The sequence below is a fragment of the Rhamphochromis sp. 'chilingali' genome (assembly GCF_963969265.1).
Source record: "Rhamphochromis sp. 'chilingali' genome assembly, chromosome: 12".
Classification (NCBI taxonomy): Eukaryota; Metazoa; Chordata; class Actinopteri; order Cichliformes; family Cichlidae; genus Rhamphochromis; species Rhamphochromis sp. 'chilingali'.
The window spans coordinates 24931081-24944233 of record NC_137939.1 but is presented as its reverse complement, the minus strand read 5'-3'; the positions used below and the strand labels follow the sequence as shown (position 1 = coordinate 24944233).

The following is a 13153-nucleotide window of genomic DNA, read 5'->3' as shown; positions in this document are numbered from 1 at the left end:
CAGAAATTACCTTTACTGACTCATCCGCTTATATTAGAATTTTTTCAAAGTTTTACAGCCTCCTCCAGAGTAAATACATCAGGTAAATAGCAGACTGACAGCCTACAGTTGCTGCAGATGAATACTTGCTTGTTCTACAGTGGCCACCATAGCTAAGATTATGCACTTGAACTGGGAGGGATGGCGAAGCAGACTTCAGTTGACTGCAATCTGTAATCCACCCACATCTAGTGGTGGATTTTTTTACTTTTATTTTTTATTTTTTTTAAAGGTTTTGTTCTAGCAAGTCAAACAGTGATTTGTTAACCACAACACATTGCATCACATGACTCTTGGTGAACTGGCTGATCTTTTGTATTTTGTGCAGAATCTTCTTTAGAAAGCAGCAGTCAGGCCTGCATGGTAGCATAGCACGGTCTACTACTTTGACACCGATATGATAATGAAATGTCTGGTTTTAGTGAAATATTTCAACAACTGTTGCATTAATTTTTATGACAAATACAAGTCTCCATCAGCGTGAACTGGAATCTTGGTAATCTTGTCACTTCTTATCCAGCTTCAGCATCAAATCAAATCTCCAGCTGATTTAGTTGTTTTGGTTTTTGACCAGATAGTGGCAACATTGATTTCTAATTCCCATTGGCTGTCTTTTGTGCTTATCTACTATAATGGTTAACATAAAAACCATTAAAACCATCAGCTGCTTGCTTGGCAGTAGTCTCTTAGTGCTCTGTCCAAAATCACTTCCTACTGAATGTATAGTCTGCTTCATTTAATGTGCACTATTATATTTAGCAGCCTGAATTCTGAATGTGTAAATTTATCCATGAGTGCACAATAGAACCAAAAAAGGGTGCCCACAGCAAGTAAGTACGACTATTTTTGCTAGAGCCCCACAGTGCAATGGTGTTAAAATGACAATGACTCAACCGCAGACAATGATGATGCAAAATTACAATGGTTTGAGTACATTGACAACATTCTCAATTTCCTGCTCACTGCAGAGCAAACATGCCAGCCAAGCAAATACTTATCTGGAAAGCATCCTGGAAGTTTTTTTAAAAATTTTATCCACAATGAATTTCTACTTCTCTGTATCCCGCTCTTGATTTATTTTCAAACACCTCAATATTCTCGCATCTACTACCATGCTGAGATTTGCATATTTAAACCCATATATGTGTTGATAGAAAAACTCTCCTCAAAGAAGTCATTAACAGTGGCTAGGAGGCTGCAGAAGTTGTGAACTCAAACGCAGATGAAATTACACAAAGCTGATCTGTGACGGAATACAATTGATGGAGTTCCTGTTTGTTGTACGAGGCATACCCAGCTTATTTGCACAGGATACGCCTCCAATAATTGTTATTTCAGCCCTCACTGTGCAGCTTTAGATAAAGGTTTGTTATTCCCGCTAAAATCTTGGGTTTGTCCCGTGAGCTGAACTGAAACTGAAGTACTTCAGTTCACTATTTTGTACCTTTAGGATATAGCCAAAGACACCTTCAGCTAATATGTGACCAAGGTAGACATTTAAACCTTTTGGGAGGAGGCGGTAAAATTTTGTGAAGTAGTATTCATGATGAATAAAGAATCACAGAATGGTTAAGATTAACGACTGTTGCGTTTCACCCATGTAAAATTCTTTTGTTTTTGAAAATGTCTCTGTTTTTATACATGAATGAATATTAAGTAACCCAGCAATAATTGGGGATAATAGAAAAGACATTTTGATACGTTTTAACCAATTATATCTCATTTATACATATGTGTTGCATATAAGCCCTATGAGGTGTATCATTTACTGTTACAGACACTGCAGCCTGCACCATGCTACTCAACTCGTCCCACGAGCCTGTACTATAATTTAACGTTGTACCTGCAGTAATATCATATGCATGGATATACAGAAGTTATGAATAATTAAGTATGGTAAAGTAATATTTGTATTTGCTGTTGCATCACTCAAGATATGCGCTGTTACAGACATTACAGTTCTGAAAAAGTCGACAACGCCACACATAATGTTGGAGATTTTCATACATATATGCTCTAAATAACATATCAAAAATATTCTCATTAATTATAAGCTTTTTGTTTTATTTAAAAAAAAAAAAATCTAACATTGAATTGCTCTTTAAAAAAAAATCAAGGAATTGTGAAAAATTTCAAAGTGGGTAAAAATCCCTTGCTTATCACGCTCCAGCCTGCAAAAGTAGAAATATCAAGGTTTTTTTTTTCTTTGTTAAATGTTGTAATTAAAAACTGACATTAGAGGAAATGCAAATATGTTATATATCATAATTCCAAAGGTATTTACAGTCTCATAACCCATAAAACCCTCAACATTAGCTCAAAATAATATTATATACTGGGAAATAATGTGTGTTCAGCAGAAAACTCCCGTGTCTGTGTGTGTGTGTCTGACCTGAGCAAGGAAAAAAAAATATTGTTGCATATCCTTACTTTGTTAGTCAGTTAATATTCGCTACTGAATAGCAGCCTGTGTTACACTAAGAGTGAGAACTGATTGATGGAGTTTCTTTCTAATATTGTAAGATCTTTACCTTACAATAGAAACCACCTTGACTTAAATGTTATTGTGAATTGGCTATGTAAAGAAAACTGAATTAACAATGTTAGCAATTTACTAAACCAACCCTATGTCATCATATATATTTTTTAACATTGAGTGGATTTAAGACAAATGTTCAAACAGTAGTGAACACACAGTCAGCAGCAAGTCCCTGTGGTAGCTTCAGTCTGGGTGAGATTAGTATGTTTGAGTTACTGTTGAAGGAGCTCCTGTGTAGCCTGACATGAAGCCTCTCTATCGGGAACAAGCTGTCTAAAAAACAGTCTCAGCCCGTCACTGTTATATAATGCTACGACTGTGTTGTTTATGAGTAGCACAAAACGCATTGTGCTAGATTTAGGTTTTACATAAGCCATTTTTAATGCTTATTGCTGCAAATTACAATAATTATGTAGCACAAAAAGCAAAGCTTAGAAAATGTATATAAGCACTGCCAGTATGGTATCACTATTAACAAATAATGATGATAACGGGAAAAAGTAGTGAAGTCAAAAATTTAATCCACTGTATAGTCTTGCAATAGTGCAATGAGTTTGTGAAGCTTATAATGTTTGTCGAGAGAGCTCATCCATCCATTTGTTTAGTTTTAAGCTTTGGATTGTGCTGCTGTACTGCCTTGATTTATTTATTTTTTTTATAAGGGGTTAGTGTTTATGTCCACCCTCTGTACCAGACTTGGTGAAGACAGAGTATTTACACTTTTTCATATGTTCTCTGAGCAAATAGTGGCTCAACTTGTATAGGTTAGTGTTAAAAGTGAAGGCGTTTCCAAATGTGCTTGTTTCTTATTTGCCATCCGTGCTTGTACAGGCTGTTTTCTCACAGTAAAACAACAAAGTCCATTGATGGCCGACAGAGTTAGTTAATCAGAGTTGGGGTCAGGACTCACCATGGCACTGTCATTGTTTAACTGGACAGAGAAAATAGACACTGACCACACTGATAATTCAGAGTTGAGTCTGACATCACTGCTACTGTCCTACAGTGAAAGCATTGAAGCTGTCTGTGCTGCTGTTTATTCAACAGGGATTATTTCCTACACTTGATAAAATGCCTTTAGTTTTGTTTATGGATCTGGCGGAATAGACTTTTCTAGAAAGACATCAGTGATTCTTAAGAGCACAAATCTCCTCATCAAGTAGACTGTCAGACGCTCAGTTTTTAAATCTTAGCTTTGCAAAGTAATTTGTTCTGTGGAATAGCAAAGGGGAAACATGGCGATGTAAACGAACACACAATATTAATTTGTCAACTGTCAACTGGATTTCACTGTCATATTTAGATATCTCTGAATGTATCAAGGTATTAGGCACTGAAATTAATAAGTAAAGCTCCTTTATAGTGAAACGGGATTTACAGGAACAGGAAATGTTTGGCATTTTTCCTTTAGGAATTAATAAAATGTTTCCTTTGTAATATGACTTTTACAGTAGACTACAGTACTGTAAGGTTTTTCATTGCTGGATTTTGACAAAACAAACATCACTGTATTCGTTAACAATGCGACCTTTGTTTATTTTATTAAAACATGCAAAGCACTGACTGCTTCTTGTTGATTATTATTCACTGAGAGGGACACAGACTTTCACATGGCTGTGGAAATAATAAAAAAATACATCATCATCATAAATTTCAGAGCAGAGGATTAAAGGACAATGGCAAAGTGACTGTTTTTCTGGTAACTTAAGCTGGTGTAAGTTTGTAAGGCATAACTGTGGAGCTGTGTCATTAGATAATTGTTAACTTGACTCCCATTCCCTGGTCACTAGATTAATAATCCATCCATCCATTCGCTTCCGCTTATCCTTTCCAGGGTCGCAGGGCGTGCTGGAGCCTATCCCAGCTGTCATAGTGCGAGAGGCGGGGTACGCCCTGGACAGCTCGCCAGTCTGTCGCAGGGCTAACACATAAAGACACAGACAACCATTCGTACTCACAGATTCACACCTATGGGCAATTTAGATTAATCAATTAACCTATCCTTAACTGCATGTCTTTGGACGGTGGGAGGAAGTACCCGGGGAGAACCCACGCAAGCACGGGGAAGACATGCAAACTCCACTCAGAAAGACCCCCGCCTGATGGTGGAATTGAACTCAGGACCTTCTTGCTGTGTGGCAACAGTGCTAACCACTGTGCTGCCCTCTGTAGTGCACTGTCCAGTACACAGTAGTGTAGAGAAATCAACTACAGCCACTACAAGAGTATCAAGTTGGGCTCACTCTTGGGAACAAGAAGATACAGTAGTGTGAGAAGTTTACTGCAAAAGAAAAAGATCGTGGCTTGGATTAAAATGGACCCTCTTCACAATGTTAACCACGTGTTAAATCTGATGTTAAAAAGCTATTTTAACCATTTAAAGACAACCTTCTTCTCTGCAAAAAATAGGTTTATCTGCATACACCTATTCCTTTACAGTGCACCTACTACATGATATAAATGATTGCGTTCTACATGACACTTTTACATTATTTTTAAGGTAATAAGTACTTTATTTATCCCAAAATTTGGGATAGTACTCAACTAGTTTAAGGATGAGGCTTTTCATCCGTACTGTAGTGTTTGACTAGTCTTTTTATCCTGAGCCATTATAAACAAGACATCACATCATTGCGATTCCTCAGTTGCAGTGATGGTCCTGGAGCAACATTGGTTGTGACACGGCCGTCTCAGATCGTTCCACTTGTTAATTCTGCTCATTTATAATGCTGATAACACTGACCAGTGATTCAGCTACTAAAAGATCCAAGCGTGATGATGCTGGTCATAAAAAGATCCTTTAAATGTTAGATGTTGTTTATTTAATTGATTTATTTCATTCCAGAATTAGTTTAGGTGTGAAAAATGTAAACTATAAATTTCCAGTAAAATTCTTCTTATAGTTTCTGCTTTAATTGACTACAGTGTAAGTAAGCAGTGAGCCACGGTGACTTTGTTTGGATTGAGATCCGGTGCATGGGGATTTATGTTTGCGATTTTATTAAATGCACCCAAATATGATGGCATTTTGGGAATGGATTGCTCGCAAGCAATAAGAGTGGTCCTTACTTTACTGATGCAGTTCCACTCATGGGGTTTAAAAGACAAAAATATTTTAAGAGAATGTTGTTTTATATATGATGGTGTGCTGATGTAACAAAAGCTTTAATATTTTATACTGCGGGCACATCAGAATTAGTCAGCCTATCAGAGCTCTCTCTACTGTGGGGAATAGCCCTGAATAACAGCTCCATTCCCAGCTCAGCAGACAGTGTCATTAGAGCACACCGAGCCTCAGAAACATCATCTTCCACCATGGGACCACCCAGTGGTATGACTCAAACTCCCAGAGACGGTTACTTTCATCTTATCGTGATCCACTAAGAGGAATAAAAAGCATCACTTTGCTCGTGCATTGCTGCTGTATACAGACAGTTTGATGATTTATCATGTTTTCTTCGTGTGAGTATTTTTACTCATGGTTTAAATCTTAGACAGCCTTGTGTAATAAAATTTCCTCCTCCCTTATCTATTTATCTCGAGTATCATTTTCAAAATGGCAGAAAGGAAAGCAAAAAAGAATCGGCGTTTCCTTTGCGGGGCAGGTGTGGGACTGAACAGTGCTTGGTAAAGACTTGTTTATTACAGGGTGTTTGTGGGCTGGATGCACCTTGAGGGATAGGATGCGTGCTTGCATACTGCATGGGCTGAGGAAAATAAACATGAAAGAGTCTTTTTGTACTCCTCGCTCGACTAGAACAGTGACTTTAAACTATGTGAGAAGCACAATTGCTGCACCCGTCAACTCAAAAGCAATTCAGTGATCCCCTGACGACAGAGATTAACATTTGTATTTTTGCCCATACACCTATATTATATGTCCAGTCTTGATTAAATGTAAGTAGTAATGTTAGTAGTGAGTGCATTATCAGATTGAATATTCAGTTTGTTTTTAATGTTAATTAATCTGAAACTATTCAACCATCCAACAAGCAGTTCTGAAGGATTATACTGATAGCTTCAGTTGTGTTATAAGGTAGCGATTTCTTTTCAGGTTTGAACTCCTGCTTAATTCAGTGAGGTTCAACTGAATGTGGCCTGCAGTGCTTCACACTGGTGCAAGGGTTGCGTGTTACATTCAAGTCTCTTGTTTAAGCCGGGTTTTGCAGTACCTGCTGTGTGTATGTAAATGCTCCTGTACTGATCACAGATGGGTTGCAACTTCCATCAACCATCTGGCACGTCATCTCATCTCCCTTCAATAAAGTCAAAGACACAATGGCCCCTGCCTCCATTGTCTGGTGTCAGCTTCCTCCTATAAAGTGTTCTCAATACAAAGCAAAACACAGCAAACCGCTAATCATTAACTCCAACAGGAGATCAGGCTCAGGGCAGTTGGGCCAGCAAGAAAGACAATGATCAGACTTCTAATGAGCATTTCTTTCTGAATATACTGACTTTCAGGTATAAGCTCCAGCTTTATTTTGTCTCAAATTAAAAGGCATTTGTTGTACTACGGTTAAACCGAACGGCACCTCAAAATGCAGTGTAGCTTCCAAGCAGTGAGCATGCATGCTTTAACAATCAATAATAATTTAGTTAGGATCCCTTTGGCAAAACGACTCTAATAGTATTATGTCAGTCCATTTTACAATTTCAAACTCACCATGAAGAAATTGAGAGATTGATGACACTATCAGGACTAGTGTATTGCTAAAGGTGACCTTTTTTCATCTTAGCGGGCAGCACTTTCCCATGAGACGAAGCGATGGCTCAAGATGCAAAGCCTTGATTTAATTTCCTGACGTAATATTCACAGCCACTCAACAGACACTGCGCTGCCAGTGATGGCTCTGAATTACAATCACACCCTCTTCATTTCAGAACACTTTGCTGTGGCTGGTCATCATCTCAAAAAGCTGAATGAATCTTGCAGCGCTGGCTGCATTTCTAACATTAATGACAGATTTTTCAGTTGAGAGAGAGAAGTATATTGAACATGTTGCGCAAGGAGGAAAAGTCTTATTTTGCTGTCATTCTATCCTAAAGATAAGGGTTGACTTCAGCAGCTTATTTTGTTTTTTTTCCTACCCCTAGGTACAACCCGCCCCCCTAGAGACGGAGAGGTCCCAGGGGTGGATTACAATTTCCTGTCTGTGGAGGAGTTCCTAGAACTTGAGGAGAGTGGCACGCTACTGGAAATAGGAACATATGAAGGTGAGGAGGAGGAGGGTGATGATGATGATAATGATCATAACTGGCACTTCATGTGACTCATGATTGCGCAGGTGTCCTCATTCTCCACAGATACAATGAGCGTAGCAGCCATCAGTGTTTCCTACATGTAGGCAGGCTACAAAAGCATGCATTCAGTTGATTCTGATTATACAGTGCATGATGGGAGGAGATGCATCAGGAGACAGCAGGTCACTCCACATCTGGCCCTCTCACTCTGATTAGGACGGTGCTGTGCAGCGCTAAGTCTCATACTAACACAAACCTGTGTGTTTGTGTGCGTTGTTGTGGGCGCGTGCGTGCCTGTTCACAAGGCAGTGTGTTATGCACACAGATTTGTGTGTGCGTGTGCATGGGCTTGGTTGGGAGGGAATGTTACGACATTAATCTGCTTGGCACCGACTCTGCTCTGTGTTGGCACGTTTCTTCCTTTCACGCAGACAATGTCAAATACCTATCCACAGGAGGCTGTGGCCATCCATGCTAGTAGATGAAGATTGGATGATTGATTCTCAGCAAAATCTGTTTGAGATGTTCAAATGTCTCTAAATATAACTATAGAAATAACTTTAGAAAATGCCACTTTTTTAAAATTTGATTTTAGTGGAAGAGTTGAAATGAAGGGAGGGGATATAACCAAATTTAAATGATGGCTTGACCATCTGCCAAATGTTCTTGTCTTCCTTTTAAGTTTAAAGATAGAAGAGTCATACGGGTCACATGCATGAAAATGTAAAGCTATAGAATCCACATGGGTAGCTCAGCTGAGCATAAATTCAGAATTGCAGTTTGTCTCTGGATAGGGCAGGTTACCCTTTTCTCCCTGCTTCCAGTCTTAAGTCAAAGCTCATCAAACTGGCTGCGGGGTGTAACATACTGTATTGATTTATTGAGTTTTGCAAGAAAGACAATGAGTATATTTTTATCAGGCAGGCAAGCAATAATTCACTGCTTCTGGTAATAGCTGGAAGTGGTTCTTGTTTACGGTCAGCTGCTTTTTTTTTTCCTTTTACATCTCAGATAGGCTTGTAGGTGGGGGATTTATTTTTATTTTTTTTTGTAACCCATGGACGGAGCTAGTTTAGTTGTTTTTCTTTTCTAATGCAAAGCTGCGCTAACTGGTTCCCCTGGCCAGTTTCAACTGCAGAGTAGTTAATTGATTGAATGTATGGCTATTGAGTTCACACTGGCATTATGCGGTGTACATAACACTATACAGCATATACATTATATACTAACTTGAAGAGTACTTTGAGGACTCAGTTTCCCACAAAACCCAGACCTTGTGATCAGACCAGCGTTATATTGAACAAGCTGTTTCTTTGTTTGTGTTAGATTTTGCTTAATCTTTGACAATCAAACACTAAGTAGCTTGTCACACGATACTAAAAACATACTCAAGGATGTAATATTGATTCCCACTTCCCCAAAACAATTTTTTGGAGCTAAAAAGTGGCTAAAACAAGCTGTGTGCTGAGCTGGTCCACAGTTTTGATCGCTATGCTTTAAAGCCTCAAATCCAAACTAAAATCTTTTAGCTTTCCAACCAGCTTCTTATTTCTGCAATTTCTAGTCACATTGTGATCCAGCTTTATGTCTTTTCCTCCTAGCGTAAGATTAGGAGGTTTCATAGATGCTCTTCCTGCTTATCTTCCTGTCCCCAACTCTTTCATTTTTATCCCCGTCTTCCTTTCTCTGTTTCTCGCTCTCCCTCCTTCTGCGTCTCTCTCAAGCATACTAATGTCCTCCTTGTTGCCTAGGTAACTATTATGGGACCCCCAAGCCGCCAAGGCAGCCCATCATTGGGACAGTGATTCTCAGTGATGCAGGCTCCCATCAGTCCACCCCAACACGCACGAAGTCCTACAATGACATGCAAAACGCCCGCGTAGTGCCTGCTGACGACGACGATGACGACCAGGCCACGGAAATGAACAACAGTTTTACAGGTGAGGGCAACGCTGCCGATCCCAAAGTTTGGAAATCCAGCTTTCCTTGGTTTCCGCATGTGTAGCATTCCCCGCGTGTGCTTTGCTTCTTCTCCACTGGATGTTTGTTTAAGCGTGTCTCGGTAAACATGTATGTGCCCAAGATTAGGAACACAGAAGGAAAGAGATAATGTGTGTATGTTTATTATCCTCTCCTCTGCTGTACGGTGATGGGTGTCTGGCGGTTACATCATGTCTTTGTGATGCTGATTCCTTTTCTGTGAGCCTCCAAACACTGCCATCTGCCTGTGAGGAGGGGTGTAGTGGGGGAAGGTTTAGATTACAAACTGCACTCAGTGTTCAGAATTTTCTCCTTGCCACCACCTTGCTCTGGTTTCAATAACTACACTATTTTTTTTTTAAAGCTTTCTCACTAAATTGCCCCTAACATTTACTCACATACCAATTCTGAATATTTGTCCCGTGGCTGATTGAAATCATGTTTATGCCTGCTGATTCTCAGCATATGTCAAGAGATTAGCTGCTTTTATAAACTAATTCCTAAACAAAAAAACTAAAGAATGAGCCAAAGTTTTTCACGATTTTCTTTCTTCTGAGGGGGTTTATCCTGTTTTGAGTGCAAGACATGGTGTCTTGTTTTTTTGTTTTTTTTAACTTGATCCTGTGAAACTATGCCCTCTCTGTGTCCCCCTGCTAGGCTGCCAGAGTGTTGAATTTGCATTTGATCAACCCTGAAAAGCCCACGGAAGTGGTGGAGGATATTTGGCCAAAACTGGGGAAGGAATGGGAATGGGGGTTGGGATTGACTAGCTTTAGGAGAAAAAGGCCTGTGGGCAGAGAGGTAAAACGGGTGGGGGTCAAAGTGAGTTTGAGAGACAGTTGCTGAGGAAATTAGCATATTCCTGTGACCCTTTTCAATACACTAGAAATGGGCGGGAACCAAGCAGAAGAAGGGAGAAGTGCTAGCACTTTAGTGTGGCTAGAGTTGCCTGATGTGGTCTAAAGAGAATAAAGACTGAGCATGTTTGCTTTTTTTAATCTCTTCCTTTCCTGCATGCATGAAATGTGATTATTATTTTGTTTGTTTTCTGTTGTTGTGCTGTGTTGTTGTTACGTCACCCAGGATCCTTAGTACGTAGTCTCTTTCCCTCTCCTTTGCTGTGCACAGGTAACCCTAACGACCAGGATGAGAGCCGCAGCGGCATTCTCCGGCCGTACCCTGCACGTGACAATGCTCTATCCTGTGTTCTGAACAATGCGGCCACCTCTACTGCAGAAAGCGGGCAGCAAACCCTTGCAGAACCACAGGTCTCTCCAGAAGACCCGCTGGGACCACTGCCTGAAAACTGGGAGATGGCTTATACTGAGAACGGGGAACTTTACTTCATAGAGTATGTATCAGCAGACTCTCGACGCCGCCTGTTTATACATTTTTTTTTTGGCCATGGCTCACGCTGTAGTCGGTGTTTTCTGCATTTTACCTGCACTATTATCCCTTTTGTTCGTCCAGTTGCTTGTCTTCCCACTTGATTTGGTTTTTAGGCCTTCCCAGCCAACCTGCCCAGCCCCCTGGGTGCTACTGCTTTCCTGTTAATCCCTGCATGTCCCGATCTCAAAAGGAGATCACATCCTGATCACCTGACTACCTCCACCTCTCTGTCCTCTCTGCAGCACGGCAAAGGCACAACACCAGGACATGGCTGTGTATTTTCAGAGCTTGTATGTTCATTTCTGCTATCACTGAATTACAGAATGTTCTTGTTTAACAATTGAGGGAAAAGTCAGGTCGCTTACTGTTTATTTCCTTGCTGTGCCTCTCTGTTCTTTTCATTTGTGTTTGCAGCACACCTTCTGTCCGCTGTAAACTTGCTGACGTGTTTTTCCTAATTCTCATTGATGCATTCGTGTCCCCCTGCTGTGTCAGTCTGACGGCCTGTGTTGAATTATTCGGTTCTCTTGTTTGCTTCCTCTCAGCCACAATACAAAGACCACATCATGGCTGGATCCTCGGTGTAGAGACAGAGCCTCCAGACCGCTGGAAGAGTGTGACGATGATGGTAAGCTTCTATTCCTCATTTATTAAATCAAAGCGTTCATCCACACTCCTGTGTAGTGGTTCAGGAACAGCAGGGGATGCTCGGGGTCTCAGAAGTGAGGCTCCTCTTGTTTATTGTTGTGATGCTGTTGTTAATTTCTGGTGCTGTTTTTAGTACACTCATTTGGTTTTGATTGAAAGATTTGTTAGAAATTGGAATGTGCTACATTTGTCTTGTTGTTAGCTCTACTGTCATCAAAACCTGACATAATTTTCAAATAAACAGAAAAAAACATTTGATTAATTCCAAATGACACTTTGTTTACAGCTCACTCCAAACACAAATTGCATAATTACCCCATCAAGTGGTGAAATCTAGAATGGCACCCCAAGTCTCACTAGATTTCTCAGGGCATTTTGAGATGTTGTTATAGCCCAAGTCAGTCTTTTTCTAAGGGTTTTCCCTTTTTCTTTGTCTTTCTCTGACTGGTCACGTCATTCCTTACTTGCTTTGGATTCCTGCATCTATGATCCACCTTCCATCTGCTATCATCCCTTTTTTTTCCTCTTCATTTTCTCTTCTTTGTTTCATCCTGCTTTGTCCTTGGAGAAGAAGGGATACATACAGAAGACCTGGAGAGTGATCTAGGTAAGGTTTTTGGAGGTTTTATGGAGGATGTTTTGCTATATTAAAATTATATTATTTCAAAGATGCCATTCAAAACTGATCATCTCAAAGAGGAAATTTAATTGGGCATCGGTTTCAAATGCAAGGCCCTGAATTCTGTAAGGAAGATATATTAATTTAGTTTAGAGCAAAGGTAGCTGCAAGGGTTTAAATGAGTTGTTTTTTAAAAAAAAAAAAAAGCAAAAACAAGCATGCATGATGCTCTAGTGCAGGGGTGTCCAACTCCAGTCCTCAAGAGCTACTGTCCTGCAGCTTTTAGATGCATCCCTGCTCCAGCACAGCTAAATCAAATGGTTGGATTACCTCTTCAGCATGCCATCAAGTTTGGCAACGGCCTGATAACAAGCTATTCATTTGATACAGGTGTGTCGGAACAAGGATGCATCTAAAAGTGCAGGACATTAGCTCTCGAGGACTGGAGTTGGACACCCCTGCTCTAATGCAAAGTTATATTTTCATCTCATGGGTGGCGAGGGATGATGACCATAATATATTCTACTGGATTTTGTGGAAAAAAATATGTTTTTTTTTCTCGAATATCTCACAACATTATCAAGCAGAACTATTAGTAAGAATACATCAGAATGGATGTTCAATCTTTAATCTGCCCGCTCCAAACTACAAAGCCTGTGTAATGTCTGATTTCACCCACGTGAGAATAGTGCAGT

General features: G+C 40.0%; 1 protein-coding gene across 13 annotated transcripts in view; it reads left to right on the top strand.

Moving 5' to 3' along the window:
- LOC308406616 (membrane-associated guanylate kinase, WW and PDZ domain-containing protein 1-like) overlaps positions 1–13153 on the top strand; it is an 87866-nt gene that overhangs the window by 43128 nt on the left and 31585 nt on the right. For 6 of the 13 annotated variants that reach the window (XM_080897703.1, XM_080897702.1, XM_080897696.1 and 3 more), the window contains 6 exons: positions 7676–7795; positions 9574–9762; positions 10931–11153; positions 11434–11481; positions 11737–11819; positions 12408–12446. In XM_080897703.1, coding sequence (XP_080753829.1) covers positions 7676–7795; positions 9574–9762; positions 10931–11153; positions 11434–11481; positions 11737–11819; positions 12408–12446 — 702 coding nt within the window. The remainder of the gene's footprint in view (positions 1–7675; positions 7796–9573; positions 9763–10930; positions 11154–11433; positions 11482–11736; positions 11820–12407; positions 12447–13153) is intronic. The other 7 variants (XM_080897700.1, XM_080897705.1, XM_080897699.1 and 4 more) reach the window with 5 other exon arrangements.